The 21,051-nt window shown below is 42.0% G+C and overlaps 1 protein-coding gene across 1 annotated transcript; it reads left to right on the forward strand.

The window, feature by feature from the left end:
* The first annotated feature begins 302 nt into the window (after positions 1-302).
* On the forward strand, positions 303-12,800 carry n4bp1 (nedd4 binding protein 1). The gene is made up of 12 exons (XM_076142127.1): positions 303-849; positions 2,753-2,980; positions 3,187-3,360; positions 3,733-4,241; positions 4,478-4,844; positions 5,662-5,985; positions 6,119-6,354; positions 8,694-8,824; positions 8,956-9,052; positions 9,669-9,776; positions 10,327-10,425; positions 10,576-12,800. Exons 1-12 carry the CDS (start codon positions 538-540, stop codon positions 10,949-10,951), a joined length of 2,961 nt encoding a protein of 986 aa, XP_075998242.1. The 5' UTR covers positions 303-537; the 3' UTR covers positions 10,952-12,800.
* Positions 12,801-21,051: the final 8,251 nt, after the last annotated feature.

Below are 21,051 nucleotides of genomic sequence, written 5' to 3' on the forward strand. Positions count from 1 at the left end.
TAAAAAATGAAGTAGTCGATCAGCACAGAGGCGGTAGCTCCATCATGATAGCAGCATGTTCTCGCTCATCTCTCTGCTTTAATGAACAACAGTAATAAATAAGTAGATCATCGGATGGCGGATTAATTTTTGGAGACACTTAACTGACATATAACTTTATGGGGTTTAGGGACTTTTTCCTTGAATTAATCCCCCGACCTGTTTGGTGTCGTAGCAGTCAATCTAGGTCAATGTGCTGTTTTGATTTGTTTATTTAGACAGATAATCGCCGCGGACACGCTATAGGACAACACCGATGTGTCGGGGTTTGATGACGCTGTTACCGGGACTTTCCGCGTACGTCATTCGGGGCTTCCGAGTTAATAGCCTAGCTCGGTATCTCCGTGTTCATGCCATTACACACTCCGATAACGTTGTAAACGGCGTAAAAGTCCAAGCTAGAAAAGACCATGACAGCGGGGAAAGCTTTCATTCAAACGGAATGGTTTGAATATTGAACCGTCGTCACCAGAAGCGATAATTCAACCGAGAAGCCGAATGTCAACAACGCGGCCTCTCCTCGGAATGAGACGAGTCACCGAGCTAACGTTGGCCGAGCAGCCGAGCAGCAAGCCCTCTGCGTCCGCCGCCAGGCAGCAGCAGAACGCCGCCACTGTGGACGAGTTCGCAGTGTTGGAGGATAAACAAGAGGAGTTGAAGTGTGCCAAGGCGCGAGTGGAGCAGGTTTTCCGGGTTACGTTCACCATTATCGGGCTTCTGGACCACACGGGGCAGGCGTACGGCAGCAAAACATCGCGGCAGATATGGCTGCAGCTCCGGGGGGACACAGACGACGTCTCCAAGGCGAAGGTGAGACCAGGCTCCTGTTCACACAGACACACTGACTCGGACTCGGACTCAGACTTCAGACACACACACACACACACACACACACACAGACACAGACACAGACAGACAGACACACACTGTAAATACGGCACTATTTCATCAAAACTCCGAATAAACAGCCACCATTTTGAATCATTCAGTGGTTGTTTGGCTCATGTTTTTTTTGCGCAGGTGTATCAGGGGGGTTAATATGCGACACTTTGTTGCTTCTACACTCAACTCATTGGATGAAACTCGGAGATAATTGTCTTAGATCTTATTCAAATAAATTGGGTTTTATATTTGAATGCAAAACCACTCATGTTTTCACGATGTTTTCTTAGAACGTATCACGAAAGTAGAACTATATGAAACGTGTTTTCAGTGAATGACACGTTGCTGACTCATGACGTTGGACAGCAAATGTTGCCATGTACACTAACTCCTGTGTTGCAATCCAGTCATTCGTTTCATGTTGACAGGCATGTAATGAGTGGTAATGGATATTTTGTCTGTAACATGGTCCTACTCATTCAGCAACACATGAATTTAGATTAAAAAAACCTTATTGAAACTAGAGCAACAGTGCCTTTAGGTGCTTTACCCTAGTTTCACCCTGTCACCCCAATCTTCTTGCAAATCAAACATAAACTACAAGTGTAAATGGAATGGATGTTCGACAATCCTTCCTTTTCGACAATATATCTTCTGCCACAGTAGGTTTTTCCCCTTGCCCATGACCCATGTCATAATGCTGGGATAACCTTTCAGGCACTGGTGTTGATTCTCAGTATTAAACACATGCAACTGCTTGATGGGATAATCCTGGCATTTGCCTTTTACTCTTATTATTACTACTACTATTATCATTCTTATGGTCTTGTGTGTGTGTGTGTGTGTGTGTGTGTGTGTGTGTGTGTGTGTGTTTGTGGAAATGGATGAGGGTGTTAACGTTAATGTATTAATCAACACCGCTGCCCCCTGCCCAACACGTTATTCCCCTTTCGATACCCCAACCCCCCCATATTCCACTGTTCAGAGGGAGCCGTCAAAGTACTTTATTTATCAAAGGCAAAGTATAACACAGGACCAAGGTTTTAAAAAGAGTCATATTTAAGGGCAAAACTAGAAAAAGAAATGCGGCACAAATAGCAAAAATATTCATCACTTTAACACTTACTGTATGTGACCTGAAATTGCACTGTAGCTGTTTGAATTTATTTTATTGATATCCTGCTGTAAGAGCATTTTCACACTTCTGCATTCTTTGAGTTTCCTCCTATGTGTGTTAATTGCGTCCCCTGTACCCAGCTGTTCCAAGCTCTGTAGGTGGGGGTAATCTCACTGTCCACTGGTTCAGCTCGTGACTTTGATGACACAGGAGGCAAAGGTCTTACAGTAAAGATTCAAATATATCACCTGTTAACCATATCAGGTCATCTGGAAGCTTATGTAAGACGGTGACCAGTGACCATTGATTGTGTCTTCAAATAGTTGCAAAAAAGCTGCAAATTCTTGTGTTTAAGCCCAGTCAGTTCCAGGGTCTCGTAAATCTAGACTAGGCCGTAGTGAGAGTAGGCTGAAGTGTTATTTAGTGCTTCAGTGTGAGTTCAATGTGTCTCTATTTCTATGTTTGTACTACTTGATTAGAGGTTAGAACATATAATTCATTGTGAAATAAGCCAACTTAAACCCATTTATAGTGTAGTTTCTGCTTTTTGTAACTTTTCAGACTTTTTCACTTTTTTAATGTTTTTTGTGCACTCATGACCAAGAATTCTCCTTTTCCAAGATGTGCAAAACTCTCTATCAGTATCGATGCTTCTTAGTAAAACTGATGCTCTGGCCTGACAGCCTGTTACAGTGTCTCCTCCCCGTCCTGCAGGAATATGTCAGGGGCCTGGTCGACCCAGAGCTCCAGAAGGAGGAGCGTTACCCAGTGGACATGCACTGTATCTTCGCTGGTGCCCGGGGCCTTTTCCTGGACCGACTTATACGGGACACGAGCGCAGAAGTTCTGGTGCCTCAGCCAGGCCACTTGCGGCTGTTGGGCCGGGCGGAACCTGTAGTCATGGCCCAGAGCAGAGTTCAGCAGTTTGTGGCACTCTTCCAGGTCGGGCTGCTTGTCATCAGTCAATTCACAAAAACATTAATTTTTTGGCGCACTATTAAGCCATTTGTCTTCCCTGTAAATTTGTAATAGGACTACAACTGTATGACTGCAGCTGCATTGTATTTGAAGTTTGTACTATATACGTACATACAGTACAGCACACCTACATTTCTGTGTCTGTCTGTGTGCGTTTGTTTTGTATCCAGGACAAACACAGTCTACCCAGTGACAGGGAGCCAGCAGTGAAACGAGCATTCAAGTCCTTTGTGGAGGAGAGGGATGATAAGTACACTATGGAGCTGCTGCTGCTGCCCAGTGCCCTGAAGGAGGAGTTACTGGGACTTGCACAAAGCCCCACTAGTGCAAATGGATCTCCCCTGGTTGGTATAGACCTTTTTTGTGATTTATTACAGCACAGCATAGCCACAGTGTTTCTGTACAGAAGCTCTGTATCCCCTGCTGTGCCTCTTGATAACTGCAGCAAATTCGGCAAACTTTATATGCTGTGAGTAGGTGGCATTTATTTACCAGATGTGACAATGGTCTGTGAGACTTCAAAATAAAAGATGCCCATAGGACACAAAATGTTGCTGCATTAAACTTCTTGGCAACGTAGGTGTCGAGCCACAGGTCAGCCACACCACAAATGACATGCTGTAGGGTGGCAAGCATATGATCCCTGGTTAAGTCTGAATCAGGCAGGACCTACACTGTCTTCATCCAAATGAATGCCGTTGTGTCTCCCTACACAGGCTCAGCATACCCAAACATTGCATTCCAGCATGGTGGAGATTGACCAAGACCGCTCGAAGAGTAGCACCCCTGTCACAGAGCTGTCCAACCGCATCCTGGACACCAGCTTCGAGGAGAGGGGGACCGGGCCGTCGTCCTTTGGTGGTGGAGATGGCAGAGCGGGAGGTGGCATAGGATTAGGGCCTGAGGTCGTCCTCCTGAATGGCAATCGGTCATCACACAAACGCCGCTCATCCGAGAGTGAGACTCGGGACACAAAGAGACAGTACTCGTTGGAGCGGAGAGAGGAGTCACCAGAGAGAGCAAGAGAGAGGGAACGACAGAGGGACAGAGAAGGTCGGGGGAGTAGTAGCAGATCCAAAACCCCCTCGTCTTCGTCATCCATCTCCTCTTCTTCAAAAGCAAACACAGTCGGTCCAATCCTGCTGGACTCGAGTGAGGGCATTTCAGATGATGGGGAGGCAGTCAGCCCGGAAACCAACCTACGCTGCTTGGTGAATTTCTTCAGGTGACAGACAGAATATTTTGTATATTCTGTATTACTGCAGGAAGTATTTGTACATGATTAGCTACATCTTGTTTCTGAAAAGTCTGAAAATGTCAGATTGAACGTAGCAAGTTGTTTTTTGCTTTCTATTTCTGCAAGGATTTACATGGTTTCTGATAGACAAGTGTCATGTGATTCATTAACACTATAAAAGCTTTGGTAGTGATGAAAAAATGATAAACATTGGTTTTCTTCAGAACCATGGGTTACCAGCAGGAACTGGTGGAGCGTGTTGTCAAGGAGACAGGACAGACAGAAGATACCTTCCTTGTTTTGGAGAAGATTGTTGAAGAAACTAAGCATTGTGAAGAGGGGACCAGAGGAAGGGAAAAGGGAGTCAAACGGAACTCTGTACACGCCCCTGAAACGCCCTCCTCCTCTGGCACTTCGTTGTCCTCTTCCTCTACGGTGAATCGAAGTAGAGAAAAGGAGTGCGAGCTGAGCAGACCGTTGCTGGACCCTGGCAGATCCAAAGAGAACATCAAGCCAAACCATCATGGAGGCAGTAATAACCGCCTAGGGCACCGGAGACAGTGTAGCAGCAGTGAGACCAGCACTCAACAGGTAAAGTCCATCTCATGAACATCTCTCGTCGTCTCATGTTACCTCGTAAGCCATCTTATCACAATTCATCATCTCTCTTTTACTCTGATCTCATTCTGTCTTGTAAATTGCGTTATATCCCACGACTTGTTATAATATCACATATTATGACCTCCTCTCTGTGCTTGTCTCAGGTTATCACGTGGCCCTGCCATGTATCTCATAAAGATGTTGCAGTATAGGTGTAAATCCAATTCTTGGATGTTCTTTTCAAACTTTCTCTTAATGCCCTTGAGGTAAACCTCAAGCTGTGGCCTTTGGCACATTTTGCGGCATTTGCTGACTCGGCTATTTCACTTAATAGTGGTGACCAGGTGGATGTTCTGGCTTTTGTCTTGCTGTGGCACAGCACAGAATCCTGCTGACCCAGAGATCACCAAACTCCCCTTCAGTTTCTCTTTGGCTGACAGAGAAGGATTCTTTTTTTGAACTAGAAAAAGTAAAATGTGCCCTGAATACCTGCTTACTTTACTTTTTGGCAAGCATACATCTTGCATCTCATTTAGTAAGAGACAGTAATTTGTATTTGCTCTATAATATTAATTACATTTTTCTTTTTTCACTGTCATTTTTATTTCATCCCTGTATTTCTTCTGTGAAATGGATAAAAAGGAGCTTGTTTTGTTTAAGTCAGTGGTTCCCAAACCTTTTCTGCAGGGCCCCCCTTGGTAGATAAGAATATTTTCGTCTCCCCGGGATTGTTGTGTGCCTGTTATACATACTGTATTGTATTTCTGTTTTGCTCAGAGAATAAAAGAAATATCAAATCTCATTACAGGCCATCACCATCAAAAGGAGTTCCAGTGCTCAGGGAGGTGCAGGAAACTGCGAGGTCATCACCATTGATGATGACGATGATGATATCATTGTCACAGATACAAAATCTACAGGTAGCAGGTCATCTCGAATGATGACAGTGCCGCAGCTTGAATCCCAGTCCGGATCGAGAATAGACTACTTGGCACGAGGAGGGGGCGGGGTTTCACAAAGGGACTACCTCTCAAGGGGCGGAGCTCAAACTTTGGGAGGACCAATCAAAGTTGAGAGTGTGACAGCACTCCGCAGTGCACCTCAGTGGCTCACGGCCACCACAACGTCCAATGTAAGTCTTGTATTCTAAGGGTTTGCTTTGTTAAACAGGGATTTCAGTCATTGCTTTGAGATTTTTGTGTTAATGTCTTGTGTGTTGCTGTTGTGTTACAAATTCATCTGTGTTCTATCTTCCTACTTTCCAGTCGACTCAGTCAGTCAGTCGTCCCTCAGGCTCTTCCTACCAGACAATTGGCCACACAGGATTTCATGTGGGCGGAGCCAGGGTTCCTCAGCCAAATGAGCCCCCTCTGCCCCCAGTAACGGGTTTGGCCCGTTTCCATCAGTCGCTGAGGTCTCCATACACGCTGACGCTTCCCAATGAGCCAGGACAGCCAGAGCTCAGGCACATCATCATCGATGGCAGCAACGTGGCCATGGCGTAAGTCTGCTTACAAACACATGCACACATACTCTGTTATCAAGCAGGATCTGCGCCATCTCGATGTGCTTATGTGTGTGAAGATTAAGTAGCAGCAGGATACGCTGATTCAGATCCAGTCTCTCATATCACTACAAGCAGCATAAATGTGCTGCAGACATACAAATCACACCTATGGTGATTCATGTTTAGTTGAGTTGTGTCCCTTCTCATGACTATTGCACACTCAAACACACACACACAGACTTACCCATTACTATTCTCAGAACTGAGCCAGCATGTTTTGTTGTCCTACTCTCTGTTGATGTTTTTTCACACTCTTCATACTAACGGACCGTCTCTTGACCTTTCATGTTCTGTATCATTCTCCCTCCTCCCTGTCCTTCTTCCTCCTTCCCAGAGCAACATTAGATCATCTCTGGTTTTAGATCAGCCGTACAGTTTGTGTGGCTATTCCTTTTTATTTGTGGCTGTTGCAAATCCTACTAATATTCTAGCAACAAGTGCGAAAGAAATGAAAGAAATGCGCTCAAATGCTCTTCAGTAGAGACGACAATTGTTTAAAGATGATGTTTTTAGTGAAGGTTACCGGATCAGGGTACATTACCAGGATTCTGGCCCAGTAAAGTTCCTCTTATTGGGTTAAGTTCAGGTTACCACGGTAATTTTTCTGACTGCATAATGTCTTCCTGCTGTGGTGTCATTCATCTCTTTCTGTTTCAACAGACAGTGGAACTTCCCTTAAGTTTGCATTACTTGTGCATGTGTGTGTGTGTTTCTGACAGAATCTCACATTTCTCTGTATTCTTAAAGACCCTTGGCCTTTTCCTTCCATCTCTCTGTTGTTGTTATGGTTGTATGAGCTAATAACTTCTGACTAATACTTCCATTTCTGTAATGTCATTTTACCTTTCATTATAACTTGTTACAGGTTTTTAAAACACAAATACACTGTTTGCTTATTGTGACTATTGCTATTATTGTTGGTGTTGTGTTGTGTTGTGTGTCTATGGCTCGGCCTTGAATATGGGTCAGGGATCCCAGCAAAAATGTTCTTGGCCACAGAACTTCGTCACTGTTCAAGGGAAGTGACACAGTGGCACTTCACCACAGCTGGTGTGAGGTCAGATTGCTGATAGTACCTCAGTGGTCGGGGGAAGTCACAGCACAGACATGACACACAGAGACTCACATGAGCAGGAAGGAAGAAGAGAACACAAGCAGCATTTAGGATGCAACATGTAGCACAGTGGTTTATTTCTTTGATAACATTTCAAAATAACCTCCCTCTGCATAGCGGGGGACTTTGCTGGCAACGTTAATTGAAAAGCCTGGTTAATCTCTTATGCAGACAACAAAATGAACCAATGTTAGATCTCCTGCAGCTGAGCTTTTGCATAGTAATTAAAAGAATACATTGTATGTTATTACCTACTTGGAGCGCAATTGTAGAGTTATTTAGCAGCACTGTGCATTTGACACTTTCATTTTGTTTCATTCAACAGGTTTCTAGCCTGGAGATGAAATTAGTTTTTAAAAAGAAGTGTTAGTCATGAATGTATGCATGTTAGAGAGGCTGCTCAGATCTTTAGTGCTTAGTGATGAGACAATGTGTAGTACATGCAGAGACCATCAAATAAGGCAATCGGTGCAGGTTTCACGGCAAGTTTAAAGAAATTCAAATGTATTGGCAAAAACGCACTAAAAATTAGACCTGCGAATAAATCTGCCTTGTTGATGGAGGCTGACGGTGCTTCAGTGCTTCAGGTTCAAGCCTGTGACCAATTCACAGCAACAGACCAGCTTCCTGCTTGGTGAGGTCGGTGCTGTCTGGGAGATTCTCATGTCTGCTGGTGTTTGTTGTTTGTGTTACTTTGTGGTTTTCTGTTCTGTTGCACTCCTGCTGCGTGACGTGTGTTTGTGACGAGCACGTCACCATCTGGTTTAGCTATGGTCTAAGGTGCACTATATCTGCATATCTGCACCCTCAACCTGCTGTTGTGTTATCAGTATCACCAATCTGAACAAGTTGTTATGGCTGTTGTTGCCAGGAGACCATAAATGTCGCACTCACTCTCTCCCCCTCACTGTTCTGTTTTGAAACCCCACTTAATACCTTTACTATATGACGCCACATATCACAAAACATCACAAATCAGTCATTTGCTTGCCTCTCTATTAAAATATTCTCTACTAATGTAATTCTTTTCTCCAAAGCGTAGAAGTAAAAGGAGGCTAGTATTGGTTTTATACATCATAATATATTATGTTTAGATTAGAGATTATCAAAGTGATGTGATGATCCTGATGTCTCTACTTTCCTCTCATCTTCCTCCCAGTCATGGACTTCATCGTTTCTTCTCCTGTCGAGGCATCGCTTTGGCCGTGGAGACGTTTTGGAGGCGGGGCCACAGGGAGATCACAGTGTTTGTCCCTCAGTGGCGCCAAAAGAGAGACCGTCTCACTACAGGTACACATGAATATTTGATGAATGCACAGTTGCTTTTGTGTCTGTAACTGTCTGAATTTAAATGTATGACTGAATATTTATTTAATTTGTATTGTATTTTTTATGTTGTATGTATGTATTTATTTTTGTAGAGCAACATTTTCTGAACCAGTTGGAAGACTTAAGGCTGCTCTCCTTCACTCCCTCCAGAGAGGTCTGTGGCCAAAGGATATCTGCACACGATGACAGGTACACACACACACACACACACACACCTTATTTAACAAAACATATAGGAGATTGGTTACCCACCCATGTTGAATATGTTCTTTGTCGACAGAGTGGGAAAGATTTGTTCTTAGATGAGTGTCTCCAGAGGCAGGGACGTAATCACTCTGGCCTCTTTCCATTTCCATTATGACCTTATCTCCTCCTACTCAAAGGTCTCACTCGATACCAACTGCCTCCTTTAATAACAGAAATGAGTAAGCCGTTATAGTCTTAAAAGGATGTCTTGTGGTTAAGCAGAACTGCAATAAATATACTGCTTTGTTATTTTGGCTACATGACATACAGTTTCAAAAAGCCAGATCTATGAACGTCATGTACAGTTTATGTTGAGTCAATGACAACAATAATAATCCCCACAGATTCAATATGATCACCTTGTCCAAGGTAGTAAATGTTGAAAATGTACATGTTTATTTCCAATATAATGCCAACTCATCCTGACTTAGCGGGAGAGACGTTCCTGGACGAGTGGAATCCCCTCCGCACACTGTGGCTTCTAAACTGGGAACCTGCTTGTGACCTTTCAACACATGGAAAATCCTGAATGTGTCTGCATCTCCTTTCTCTCTGACAGGTTCCTGCTCCACCTAGCAGAAAAAACAGATGGCGTCATCGTCACCAATGACAACCTGAGGGATTTTGTGAACACGTCAGACACCTGGTGCAAGATCATTCAAGAGAGGTGATTATGTGTTGTGTACATAGTGCTACCTGAGTCATTCTCTTATACATGTATTGACTCAACTTGATTGATGTAAAATCAATCCTGACACCTAATAGCTGGATGACTCGTGGTAAGATACACGGCCTGTCCTCTGCTTGTAACATGTTCTGTCCCCCTGCTACAATTATGTATTTGGTGTTTTATAATCTCACATGAGCTCGTCACTTGGGTATGAAATCCAAACACGAATCAAATCAATTCTTATGAACACACTGAAGTTAAATAATACAGTACTTTCAGTTGATGTGTATTTGTACAGCCTAATATCAAATACAATGTCTGACAAACAACTGGGCCTGACTACTTAGAATTTGGTACCACATCTGGAGGTGTGTGCTGTGAGGATATGTTCCCCTCTAGTGGCAGTCACGCAGCTCTAAACGCTCAGAATTGAAGTCTTAAGTCTTACTCGCTGTACACCACATTCTTACACAAGGAGTTTGGCTAATAGGTTTTATTTTAATAAGTGAATTGGTTGTATGTCTTATCTCTGTAATATCACTGACAGGTTGCTTCAGTTTACCTTTGTTGAGGACCACTTCATGATCCCTGATGACCCTCTGGGGCAACATGGTTGTCATCTTGATGTCTTCCTCCATAAAGACAAGTATGTTGTGTGCATGCAAACTACAAAAACACAACACAAATACACTTAAAAGTCTTCTGAGGTTGTTTATTTGTTATCAGCTCTGTGTTACTTTATTTACCCTCCACAGTCTGACTTCTCTGTTCACTTCTTTCCTTTTGCTCATGTCAGGAGATTCCCGATCACTCCTCCTCCAATGAGACCCCCCAAGCTCCGTCCTGCTTCTCAACAACAGCAGCCAGGTTGCATCCAGGCGCTTCACCCTGCTCAGCGCACTCCTGCCTCCACGCCCTGGCCTCCCTCTTCCCTGCTGCCCCACCCTCCAGCACACTGGCCCCACTCGGGACCCCCAGAATGGCACCCACCCCGCCGCTCCCCTTCGCCCTCGCCCTCTCCTCCACCCCAGCGTTCACCCGGGGAGACGTCGGAGCTGAAGAGAAAGCTGTACGACATCTTTCCTGACCAGAAGCAGCGAATCGACCGCATCCTCTGTGACAATCCGTACATGAGAGACCTGAACGCTCTGTCTGGACTGCTGCTGGGATAAATATCAGGCACACACAGACACAAGGGTGTTCACATGTTAAGTTAATTTATTTCACTGTCTCTTCCAGCCTGTCAGCATAGAGGCTTTGCCCAAAGGTGGACGTGGACAGTTTGTTTCTTATAAAGACTAAACATGCTGCTGTTGGCATAGAGAATTTGTTGGGTCAATATCACTTTTTTTCTCCTTTCTTCCGCCTCCTCTGCCCTCGACTTGCTGAAGCTGAACAGCACGGATGTCCACAGATCCAAAATGTTACATACGTATATATTTTTTAAGCTTTGTAAGCATCAAACTAAAAACAGAAAAGAGTTTCAGTGAATGTTAGTCTTGCGTGAGAAGGGAATGTTTTGGACCAAGCAGAGACGGTGTTTCCTGCTGAGCCTGCGATAGATTCCTTCTTCAAATGGGCTTAAAGATTTTTCTCTGAAGAGATGAGCTGTGATCTTTTTCTCTTTCAGATTTGGGGTTTTGACTTTTCTGGTTTTGCGTGTTTTAATTTAGACATTGAACCAATTCTGCATAAATGCATTGTTTCACTAGTTTATTGACCTTCATCAATGAGCAGTGTCGGTGGCCTTTAGTGCTCTAATGTGAGCAGGGAATGCTGATTTTGAACGAATAGGAGTTTATATTCAGGCCTGCACATAAGTGGCACATGTCCTGACAAAAATATGAGCCAGCTTTCCATGAACAAGAAGCAGCAGGAAATAGAGAGACATTGAGAGAGAAATATCTTCCATAGTCAAGCTCATTTCACTTGAAATTTCGAATTTCAAATTATAAGTAATTATGTACAGCACTGTTTACAACCAAAATTTGTCTTCCTGGTTTAGACAATTTATCGTTCATAACTAACCTGTGATAGAGTTTCTAACAGGATTTCCTCCATGTAGCAAATCTCTTTGTCAAAGTTGTTCCTTTCTCTAATAATTTAATTATAATTTGTTCTTAAACCATTGCAAAAGATTTTCTAACATGACTAGTGCAGGACCTTAACCCGATTTAATCTTAAGATTTGGGGTAGTGCAAATCTTGTTTTTGCCGAAATTGTTAAATTTTTTCTCATTTTCTCTTAATTTCATTCTTTCTTCCAGCAAGAAATTAACCAAAACTGCCAGAAAGAAGAGGTAATGGTGATTTTTGGTCATTATCACACCCCACGCTCATCTTTGATTAGACTGGACTTTAAGGAGAGATTTCAGAAAGGCTTGAAATCCGTTTGTGACAGCCGTGTTTGATCATGCTCGTGCTCATACATCTGCATGGTGTTCTGAGCTCTGTGAGTTATGAGCGTCTGGGCTTCAGGCAGTGCGTGTGTCTTCATAATGAAAACAAAACACTACAAGAGTTTGGATTCAGCTTTGGTTCATTGTTTAAAACACTTGAATGAAAGCATATAAATCAAATCCGAAGGAAGCTTGTGGTGTTTTAACCCCATACACATGCAAGCTGGGTATGTACAAAGAAAGCACATCTTGTAAGTAAACATCTCTGCACAAAAACAGTACAAAGTGTCAAATATGTTTTTGTTTGTACTTTATATGTTGTTCAAAGGGTCACTGAAGGATTTTCTTCTTTCGTTGTATTATAATTCTGTGTATATCTTTCTTCTTGTAAATACAGTTTGGCTACAATGCACAAATGGTTTTATGTACGTGACAAATAAATATAGAGCTTTCTGTTTTTGTGCACGGTTGCACATTGTCTGCTCTTGTTCTCTCTAGAGTCCATCACACTAATTGGGGTGTGAACTGCAATGGCCCAATGTTTTGCAAAATGGATATAATTTGATTTCATGGGGATCCAACCAGTATGGAAATGTCTGAATAAATTTGAGTTTTGGACACAGTGCAGATGTTACTTTTTAATCCAGTTCCAGTTTCCAGTACACTAACATTTACCATATGATAGCTGTATATATAACTACATATCTTACTACCAACACTTTTAGTTTTAAATCTATTTCCAAATAGTACCTGAAAGAAGGCTTGTTTTTTTTAATTTTGGAAGTTTATATTTTTTGTGATATATTTATATTTCTAAAGGAAATGTATTGCATTTTTTATTAAAATATAGTTTCCTAATGAAATGTTAATTTCCCATGAAGACATGTATTTAACATATATATTTTCAACTTCAGTATACATAAAGTTAGATGCATGGAACAGTGTTGTTTTTAAGCCATGAGGATAAGTATTGATTCCAGAACAACTGCAGAAAGATTTCAAATCTCATAAAGAAAGTGTCTGTGCAGGCAGTGTAGTTACAGTTGTGGTCAAAAGTTTCATGCACTTGTAAAGAGCATGTACGTCATGGCAGTCTTGAGTCTCCAATAGTTTCTACAACTCTTAATTTTTCTGTGATTGTGATTGGAGCCCATACTTCTTAGTCACAAAAAACATTCACAAAGTTTGGTGCTTTTGGGAATTTATTATGGGTCTACTGTGACAGAATCTGCTGGGTCGAAAGTATACATAGCAATGCTAATATTTGGTTACATGTCCCATAGCCAGTTTCATCTCAATTAGGCGCTTTTTGGTAGCCATCCACACGCTTCTGGCTTCTGGCTTCTGTGTAGTTTAGCTAAATCTGTTGGTTTTCTGGAAACTCAAAGACTGCCATGACATACATGTTCTTCGCAAGTGTATGTAAAGTTTTTACCACAACTGTACATCCACACTTCTTTTGGGGTGTTGGTGTGTAGTCGTTAAAACAAATTTTTATTGTCTATTAAACTCATTTTTATTGTCTATTAAACTCATTTCTATTGTCTTTTAAAAATGAATTTATTTTTCCCCCCAAAAGGTGGCGCTGCAACACAGTGGCGAGGTGGATGGTTGAACATCACACCGGGAGCGTGTACGGTATGTGTGCCATTTTAATAACAATTGACAACTCCCACCAATATTAAAAGCCTCTGATTTTGCATTGCATTGTGCTCAGACGTTGCTTTACCAAAAATAATTGCTGCATTTCTCCTCCTGACATCATGCTCAATAGCGCTGCTGATGTAGTTTGAGTCACTTCTGCAAATGACTCACAAGGGGTCAGTGTGCAATAAAGTGTTGAATGAACACTGCTTCAGTTCCCCTGAGCATCATCCCACAGTTTTACCACAATCTGTTATTTGTTAAATGTTAAATTTAGGTAACAATCAGTGAAGGTTTCCAAATAACCATCAAGATAGAACCAGCTCTTAGGCTTTACTTACACTTACACAGCAGCACAGATGGGATTTATTCCTGTTTTTTAATGTATATGTTTATTGAAGAAAGCATTTGACATGACAGTTATGGGACAAATTTGGAGATCTTTTTTTGGAGATTGTTTTTCCTCCCTCAGAAAGAGAAAGGAAAAACAGAGAGGCAGAGAAAAGAAAGAAGGTTGTGTATTATTATTGTTGTTACAGTTTGTTGTTGTTACAGTTTTTGGAAGCAAGGCAAGCAAGACAGATCGCGTCATAGGCTGTGGTGGAGAAAAGAAAGACGGAAAAAAAGGGAGAAGGGGACACATGAGGGAGAGAGGAGAAGAACCAAAACAGAAGATATCCCACCCAAAGACCCACCCCGACAGTCACACAACCCCACATTCACACAACCCTGTCCTGGTCCGCCTGCGATAAACTAAGGCCCTGTAATTGGCTGTAAACCAGATACTTTTGGGACTGTGATGAAGATGAGGTCACTGAACAAACTGATATCCATCACAGATAACCCTGATCATCCTCTCTGTCTCCTACTGGACAGACAGTGGAGCTCCTTCTCTAATAGACTGATCCAGCTTCGTTGTCACAGGGACAGATTCAGGAGATCCTTCCTGCTTGTTGCTATGTCCCTTTACAACACCTCACCTCTGGCAAATATAGAACACTTCCCCATAGTTTTAGTTTAGGTTACATTCACTTTCTGCCCTTTAATTAATATTTTGCATTTATTTTTATATATATTTATCATTTATATTTATATATTTTTTATAACTGTGTTTGTATTTACTACTCTGTGTGTTGTGTTTTTATTTATTACTAGCGTGTTTTACTGTTACCTGTAATGCTGCTGTGACAGAACAATTTGCCAGTTAGGGATCTACCTATCTAAACTGTTTGGTGTTCAGGTTTTCAGTCAATGGTCTGGCATAGCCTGTAGAACTGTGAAGAAGGTTAGAAATGGTTGCCATTTCTGAAAGAACTTATCAGTGTCCCCCAGTGTACTTGATTTTCTTTTTAAGAGTTTAAGAAAAAACATCATGTCAATCAGCCATTGTGAAATAGTGGGAGGAGTGAGGGATTTCCAATGCAGAAGCAGGCGGCGTCTAGCAAGCAGAGAGGTGAAAATGATCATCAGTGTTAAATTGGTGTGGGTCAGGTGGGGTATGGGAATCATTTTAAGTGAGATACAATTGTCTTCTTTCAGTGTCATCTCATGCAAACGGCACTTAGCTATCTGTTTAAACTATCTGCTCGTCTGTCTGAACTCTGACTGCACTGCCATCCGATCCACTTTCCGATGTGAACATAAAACGGCCACATGTCTTTTCACTGTGCACTGCTGAAGAAAACAACAAGGTGCAGATGAACAGCATCAGCGAGATCTTGTACATGTATGTACAGTATATCCCCAGAGGGGGGAGAAAAAGCCTTTTGCGTTAAAACACAATTCTTAAAGTGCTCCAAGAACCTTTGATAATTGATTCATATTTGTACAAATCCAATTGATGCAACCGCACAGTGAATCTCTCCATCTATCTTTTGGGATGCTAACCTAATGTTTTGGTCATGGCCAGTAGTTTCAGGCTGATTTTGAGTCCCAAAGCAGTATCAGATTTTACTTTGAACCCGCACCCCAAAGTTCAATAATTTTTACATTCTGATCCCCAGGGGACAGTATGGGAGTGGGGTGTTTTAATTGGTATTCTTCATTCCACTCTGCGTCTAAATGCATACAGATGTTGTTTTGACAGACCCAAGCCCGGGCTTATTTTGACCTTTTAGGCCCTGATAGCCCAGGGGACTCCTGAACCAGCAGGAATTGTCATATTAGAAGGTCCCTCCCCAAACTCAAGACGTTTGGGGAGGCCATGGAGAATGTCTTTCATTTGGCCTCAAAGAGGTCTGAAAAAAAAGCAGGGTGTGCAGGGCTGGGCGTATTGTGTTGCAGTGGTTTGATGAACCCCTGTGGCTTCCAGGTGGGATAAGGTTTAACACTATATATATTTCCACTGCTCTGTGACCAGTGAAGTAGGGGGCGCTGTTTCCTGCCTCACCAGTGTCCCACCTAGTGGCTTCTCAGGACTCAGGGGTCTGGATCATAAGCTGATCAGTCACCAGCTCAATCACCACTCACACACACACATACACACACACACAGCAGCCAGACACTCGAAGAAGTTTCCCACCCCTGACTACAGTTATATAGCCCATTTTTATTTTTCCCAATGACATAATTAGAGCCTTAGCATTATACACCAGTATAAACCACAAATAGTATTTTGTTAAGTTAAAAGGTGCAAATACAGACTCTGAAGGTGTGTATGTAACACCCCTATTTTGTACCCAACAGCAACAACACAAAAATGGCATTCATGTTTGCTTTACACTCGTGTTGCTTGTCTCAAATGTAACGTGAAACATTCAGTAGCTGATGTACTTTTCTTTTTAAAGGTAATTTTTGAAAAGGTAAACTTTCATCAAAGCACCATCAAATATACCTGTGGACTCCTAAAAAGCCTATTGGTCTATGGGGAAATCATTCCGGCATGACTGAAACCTGTTGTTCCTGGTTAACGATACTGGGTTTCTTTTAAAGGGAATCCCTTAGTCCAAGAGATCACACACGTGTGTGTGTGTGTGTGTGTGTGTGTGTGTGTGTGTGTGTGTGTGTGTGTGTGTGTGCCTGCCCGTGTTACATAATGTGCACACTCATTTCAGTTTACCTTCATGCAAGTGTTTATATTTCAGGCAGAACGGAAGCTGATCCACGTTGATCCCTGTTGAGCAGAATGATGGGAATACTTTGGCATGTCCCATGTAATGTCAGTAGAATTGTTGAGAACAATTTGGGGTGTCACTTATTATATTGCTGTATTTTCCAATATTGCCCAAACCTCAAAGAGCACAAGCACAAACACACATAAGGTGTAATATTACATGAGCAGCATGTTTCTTGACATCTGCCTGTCCACAAGAATGCATGTGGCTTGTGTTTTAGGTAAAGTAGGAGCCATCACAATGGCGTGTGTGTGTGTGTCCAGGCATTACTCCTCGACTGCAGTGGAAAACACTACATTGTTGGTAATGACATGCAGGCCTGATTTGACTGGAGGATGGCTGGAAGGATTCCCTGCAGGCCAGCCAGGCTAATTTGGGACAGATAGGGATGTCTCTTCTTTCCTTTGCATGCTTAGCATTGCGAAAACACAAGTAGTTCAGTATCGATGTGAGGTCTCGATACTGATGTTGAGAAACTCTGTTTTACTCTTGACACAGGAAATGCAGGACAACCTTTTTCACTTTGTGTTTGCATTTGCATTTGACACTTCTGAAAACTACAACTCCTAACAATTGGAAGAAATTAAAAATATTTGTCAAGTTACATGTGTGGGCATTCAGTTATCAACAATTGAACTGGCTTAAACTTGTTTGTTGGTTTGAAAATGGGTTGATTGATAAGTTCTGAGCCTCTTAAAGAAGTAGGCAAGGGCTGTGATAGTTTCCCCCCTGCCCACATCATTTCCATTCATTTGGGCTCCACAGGCTCCACACCTGAACCCAAGACAAAAAAGACCAACATGCAAAGATAATCAACTTTCTTGCTAAAACTAGTTAAACAGCCACCCTGACCTCACCTAACCTGCTCCCTCCAGCTTCCACTTCCTCCTTAACAGAAAAGAACAAAGAACACAATCAGAAGGTAATGATGTCTCATCAGTAGTGTTAGATTTTTTTGTGATGTCACACCAATGATCATATGAATATGAATGAACATATCAACCTGAAAGGGGATTATGCTAGAGAACAACCTCACCCAAGGGTTGGATATTTTTATACTAACCTCAGATTTTACCAATCAATCCATATCTTATTTTCAGTGGGTACATAAAAATAAGTTTTCTGACATTTAATTTGCCATTTCTTTGGGTTTTCTGAATTTTATCATCAAACTGGCAACCTGTCAGGTGTTCTGTGTCAGGCCTGTGGCCTCCGGATGGGCCTGTGCTTCATAGAACCACAGCTCAACACAAAAAGGGTGAAATACTGGTGCTTATTATAGACTTGAGGCTTTTCTGCTCTTGACGAGGCCACTCATTCTAAAATCTTCTCCTTGCCACTGTTCCCTGCTCTTCTGTCTCTGTCTCTTCTGTCCTCAATTGTCTGTCTTGTTGCCCTTTGGTTCTGTGTGCACCATACAACCTATAGTTATGGTTGTAAAGACACACAATATTATTTGTGTTACAGTTGTTCTTCGGTCAATGTCCTTAGAGCAGAGTTTAATAGCATAATCACATAATAACAGTAATAAACTCCAGAGTTATTCAGCGGTCAGTAACTTGTGCCACACAGTGAGCTGCTGAGAGCAAAGATATGATATTTCATAATGTAACACACAGGTTCTAAACCCTTTTTTAGACTTTAGACAAACCCTTTGCTCTCTTACTCAATGTTATTACAACATTTTACGTCTCTTGGCATTATGCTGGAAGCCACATTCAACAGCCATATGACCCATTTTTGAGGCTGACACACAGTTTAAGACACTGGCATTTTACTTGAAAAAACATATTTAATGTTCATGAGAAACTGACCAGTCAAAACAGAACCCTTACTTATCTTACAACTCCAGAGTTTGTAGCTGCTTATGAATTATCTTTTGCACAATTTTATAATACACTATATTTTTAACAAAAGAAATACAGTATACAACCACAATGTGATGCACAGGGGCTAAATTCTCAGCCATCAGTGCGGGGACAGAGGTGCAGTGGATGATGGTCAGAGGCATGTTTAGGCTGTTTAGGACCAAATGTTATGAGGTAAAATAGAAACTACTTTACCTGGAACTATTCACATATCAATGTAAAAGGCACTTTTGTTATGGTGACGTTATCAAGGCCTTTTGTCCTTGTCACTGCACTAGTGATTTGTACTGGTCAGGATGTTGTGAGTCTCCTAAACATTGTGTAGGTGAAAACAAGCAACTGGTCACTCTGTTGTTATGGAAATTGTACAGCTGCCTACATCCCCCAACATTCGAACCAGCACTGAAAACAACAGCTGCTCTAGAGCCAGATCTGTGTGTGTGTGTATGTTTCTCGTTCATCCTGCTGCCTGACCTACTATTGAATATTTCCCTCTTATGGCCTTCCCTCTTCATTTTAGCTAGGCCAGCAAGGACCCTGCTGGACATGATTGCATAAGAACCTCAGCAGTAAATGTGCCTCAAAGTCCTCAGAGGAAGCCTGAGAAATCCATGGCTCAGAACTTGGTTTCTGGATAAGAATCGACTGCCAAGCAACATTATGCCTGGAATTTGCTGGGAGTGCAACTGTGCAAATTATTCTGCTTCCTACCCCAACCCAGACTTTCACTCTCCCTCACCCCCTCTTTCATTCAAACTTGTTTTTCCACTACACTCTCCACCCTCTTCTCAAACCCTCCTCTTTGACTTCTGCCAAGCTGTAAACTTTGCATTTTGATAATACACTTGGATTTGATTCTTCTTTTATTCCCTAATTTAAATGATAAAATGTGTTTTGATTTTATTTATTACTATATTTTGTCTGAAATGTATTTTAACATAATTTTTTCTGTGAAGCATATTATTTAGCCTCCTCCATGTAGCCAACCCTGTCTCCTCACATCCTTCCTCTTTTTCTCTCATGCTCTTCCCTGTCCCTCCTCCCCTCCTTACACTATCTCCCTCTCCCAGCCTCTTCCTTCCCTCTTCTCTTTCCAAACAACTTTCATTGTCTTTACCACGTCCTCTTCTTCCTTTGGTTCAGATAATAATAATGAAAAAGAAAACAATGTGTTCGTTATTGTACCTGACCAGTAATCTCCAAATCTGCATACCAGCACAGCTTAACATTCTCATGGTTTTGGAGTTCCCCACTTTCTCTCTCCCCCATACCCCAAACCCTTACCCCCCCCCCCTGCTTTTACTCTCTAACTGACTCCTTGATTCTTTGCTCACTGTATTCTTCTTACCAAGTGCAGCCAACTGTTAAAAGTTCAACGAAACTACTTAAATTCACAGTCACAAGCACAAACATAGAATAGAATAGAATAGCTTTTTTTATTGTCATTGTATATGATAATACAACGAAATGCATTTGTGCTGTGCCTGAATCTTTGAACAGTAATATATAACAGCAATAAACTATAAATAAACAACTATAAATAAATAATAAATCATAAATAACAATAAATAAACAACACACAGTTTCATTCATACATTAAAACATGAGTAGTCCCACAGCTCAAGATGTCCCAATAGCTCAAGGTGTCTCATATGACATGTCTCGACATCGAATATGACATCACATGACATCACATATGACATATGACATCACATGACATCAGGACATCCCACATGACATTATGACATCCCATATGACACCAGGACATCACAACATCACACCCTAAATGACATCACATGTCCCTTGCCCCATATGACATCACATGACATCATAGCTGAAGATGCCCAATATGTCCCAATGTGTCCCAATATGTCCCAATATGTCCCAATATTGCAATTGACTTTTGGGGTACTAATTTGTCTACTGTTTGATTTTGTTTAGTTCACTTATGGCCCTTACAAAGAAGCTGTTCTTCAGTCTGGTGGTGAACGTGTTCAGCGATCTGTATCGCCTTCCGGAGGGTAACAGACAGAACAGGGAGTTACAAGGGTGGGATGCATCTTTCACGATGGTGTTGGCCCTCCGAAGACAACGAGTCTTAAAAATGTCCTCCAGAGAGGGCAGGGGAAGTCCAATTATTTTTCCTGTTGTTTTAACAGTCCTTTTGAGTTTTTGGCGATCTGCCTCAGTGCAGTTTGCATACCAAGCTGTCAGACAGTATGTTAGGACCCAATTTCTTCTTGTCCAAA

Source organism: Genypterus blacodes, unplaced genomic scaffold (genome assembly GCF_046128005.1).
Source record: "Genypterus blacodes isolate CSIRO-AG114 ecotype Tasmania unplaced genomic scaffold, CSIRO-AGI_Gbla_v1 ptg000021l_1, whole genome shotgun sequence".
NCBI classification, from domain to species: Eukaryota; Metazoa; Chordata; class Actinopteri; order Ophidiiformes; family Ophidiidae; genus Genypterus; species Genypterus blacodes.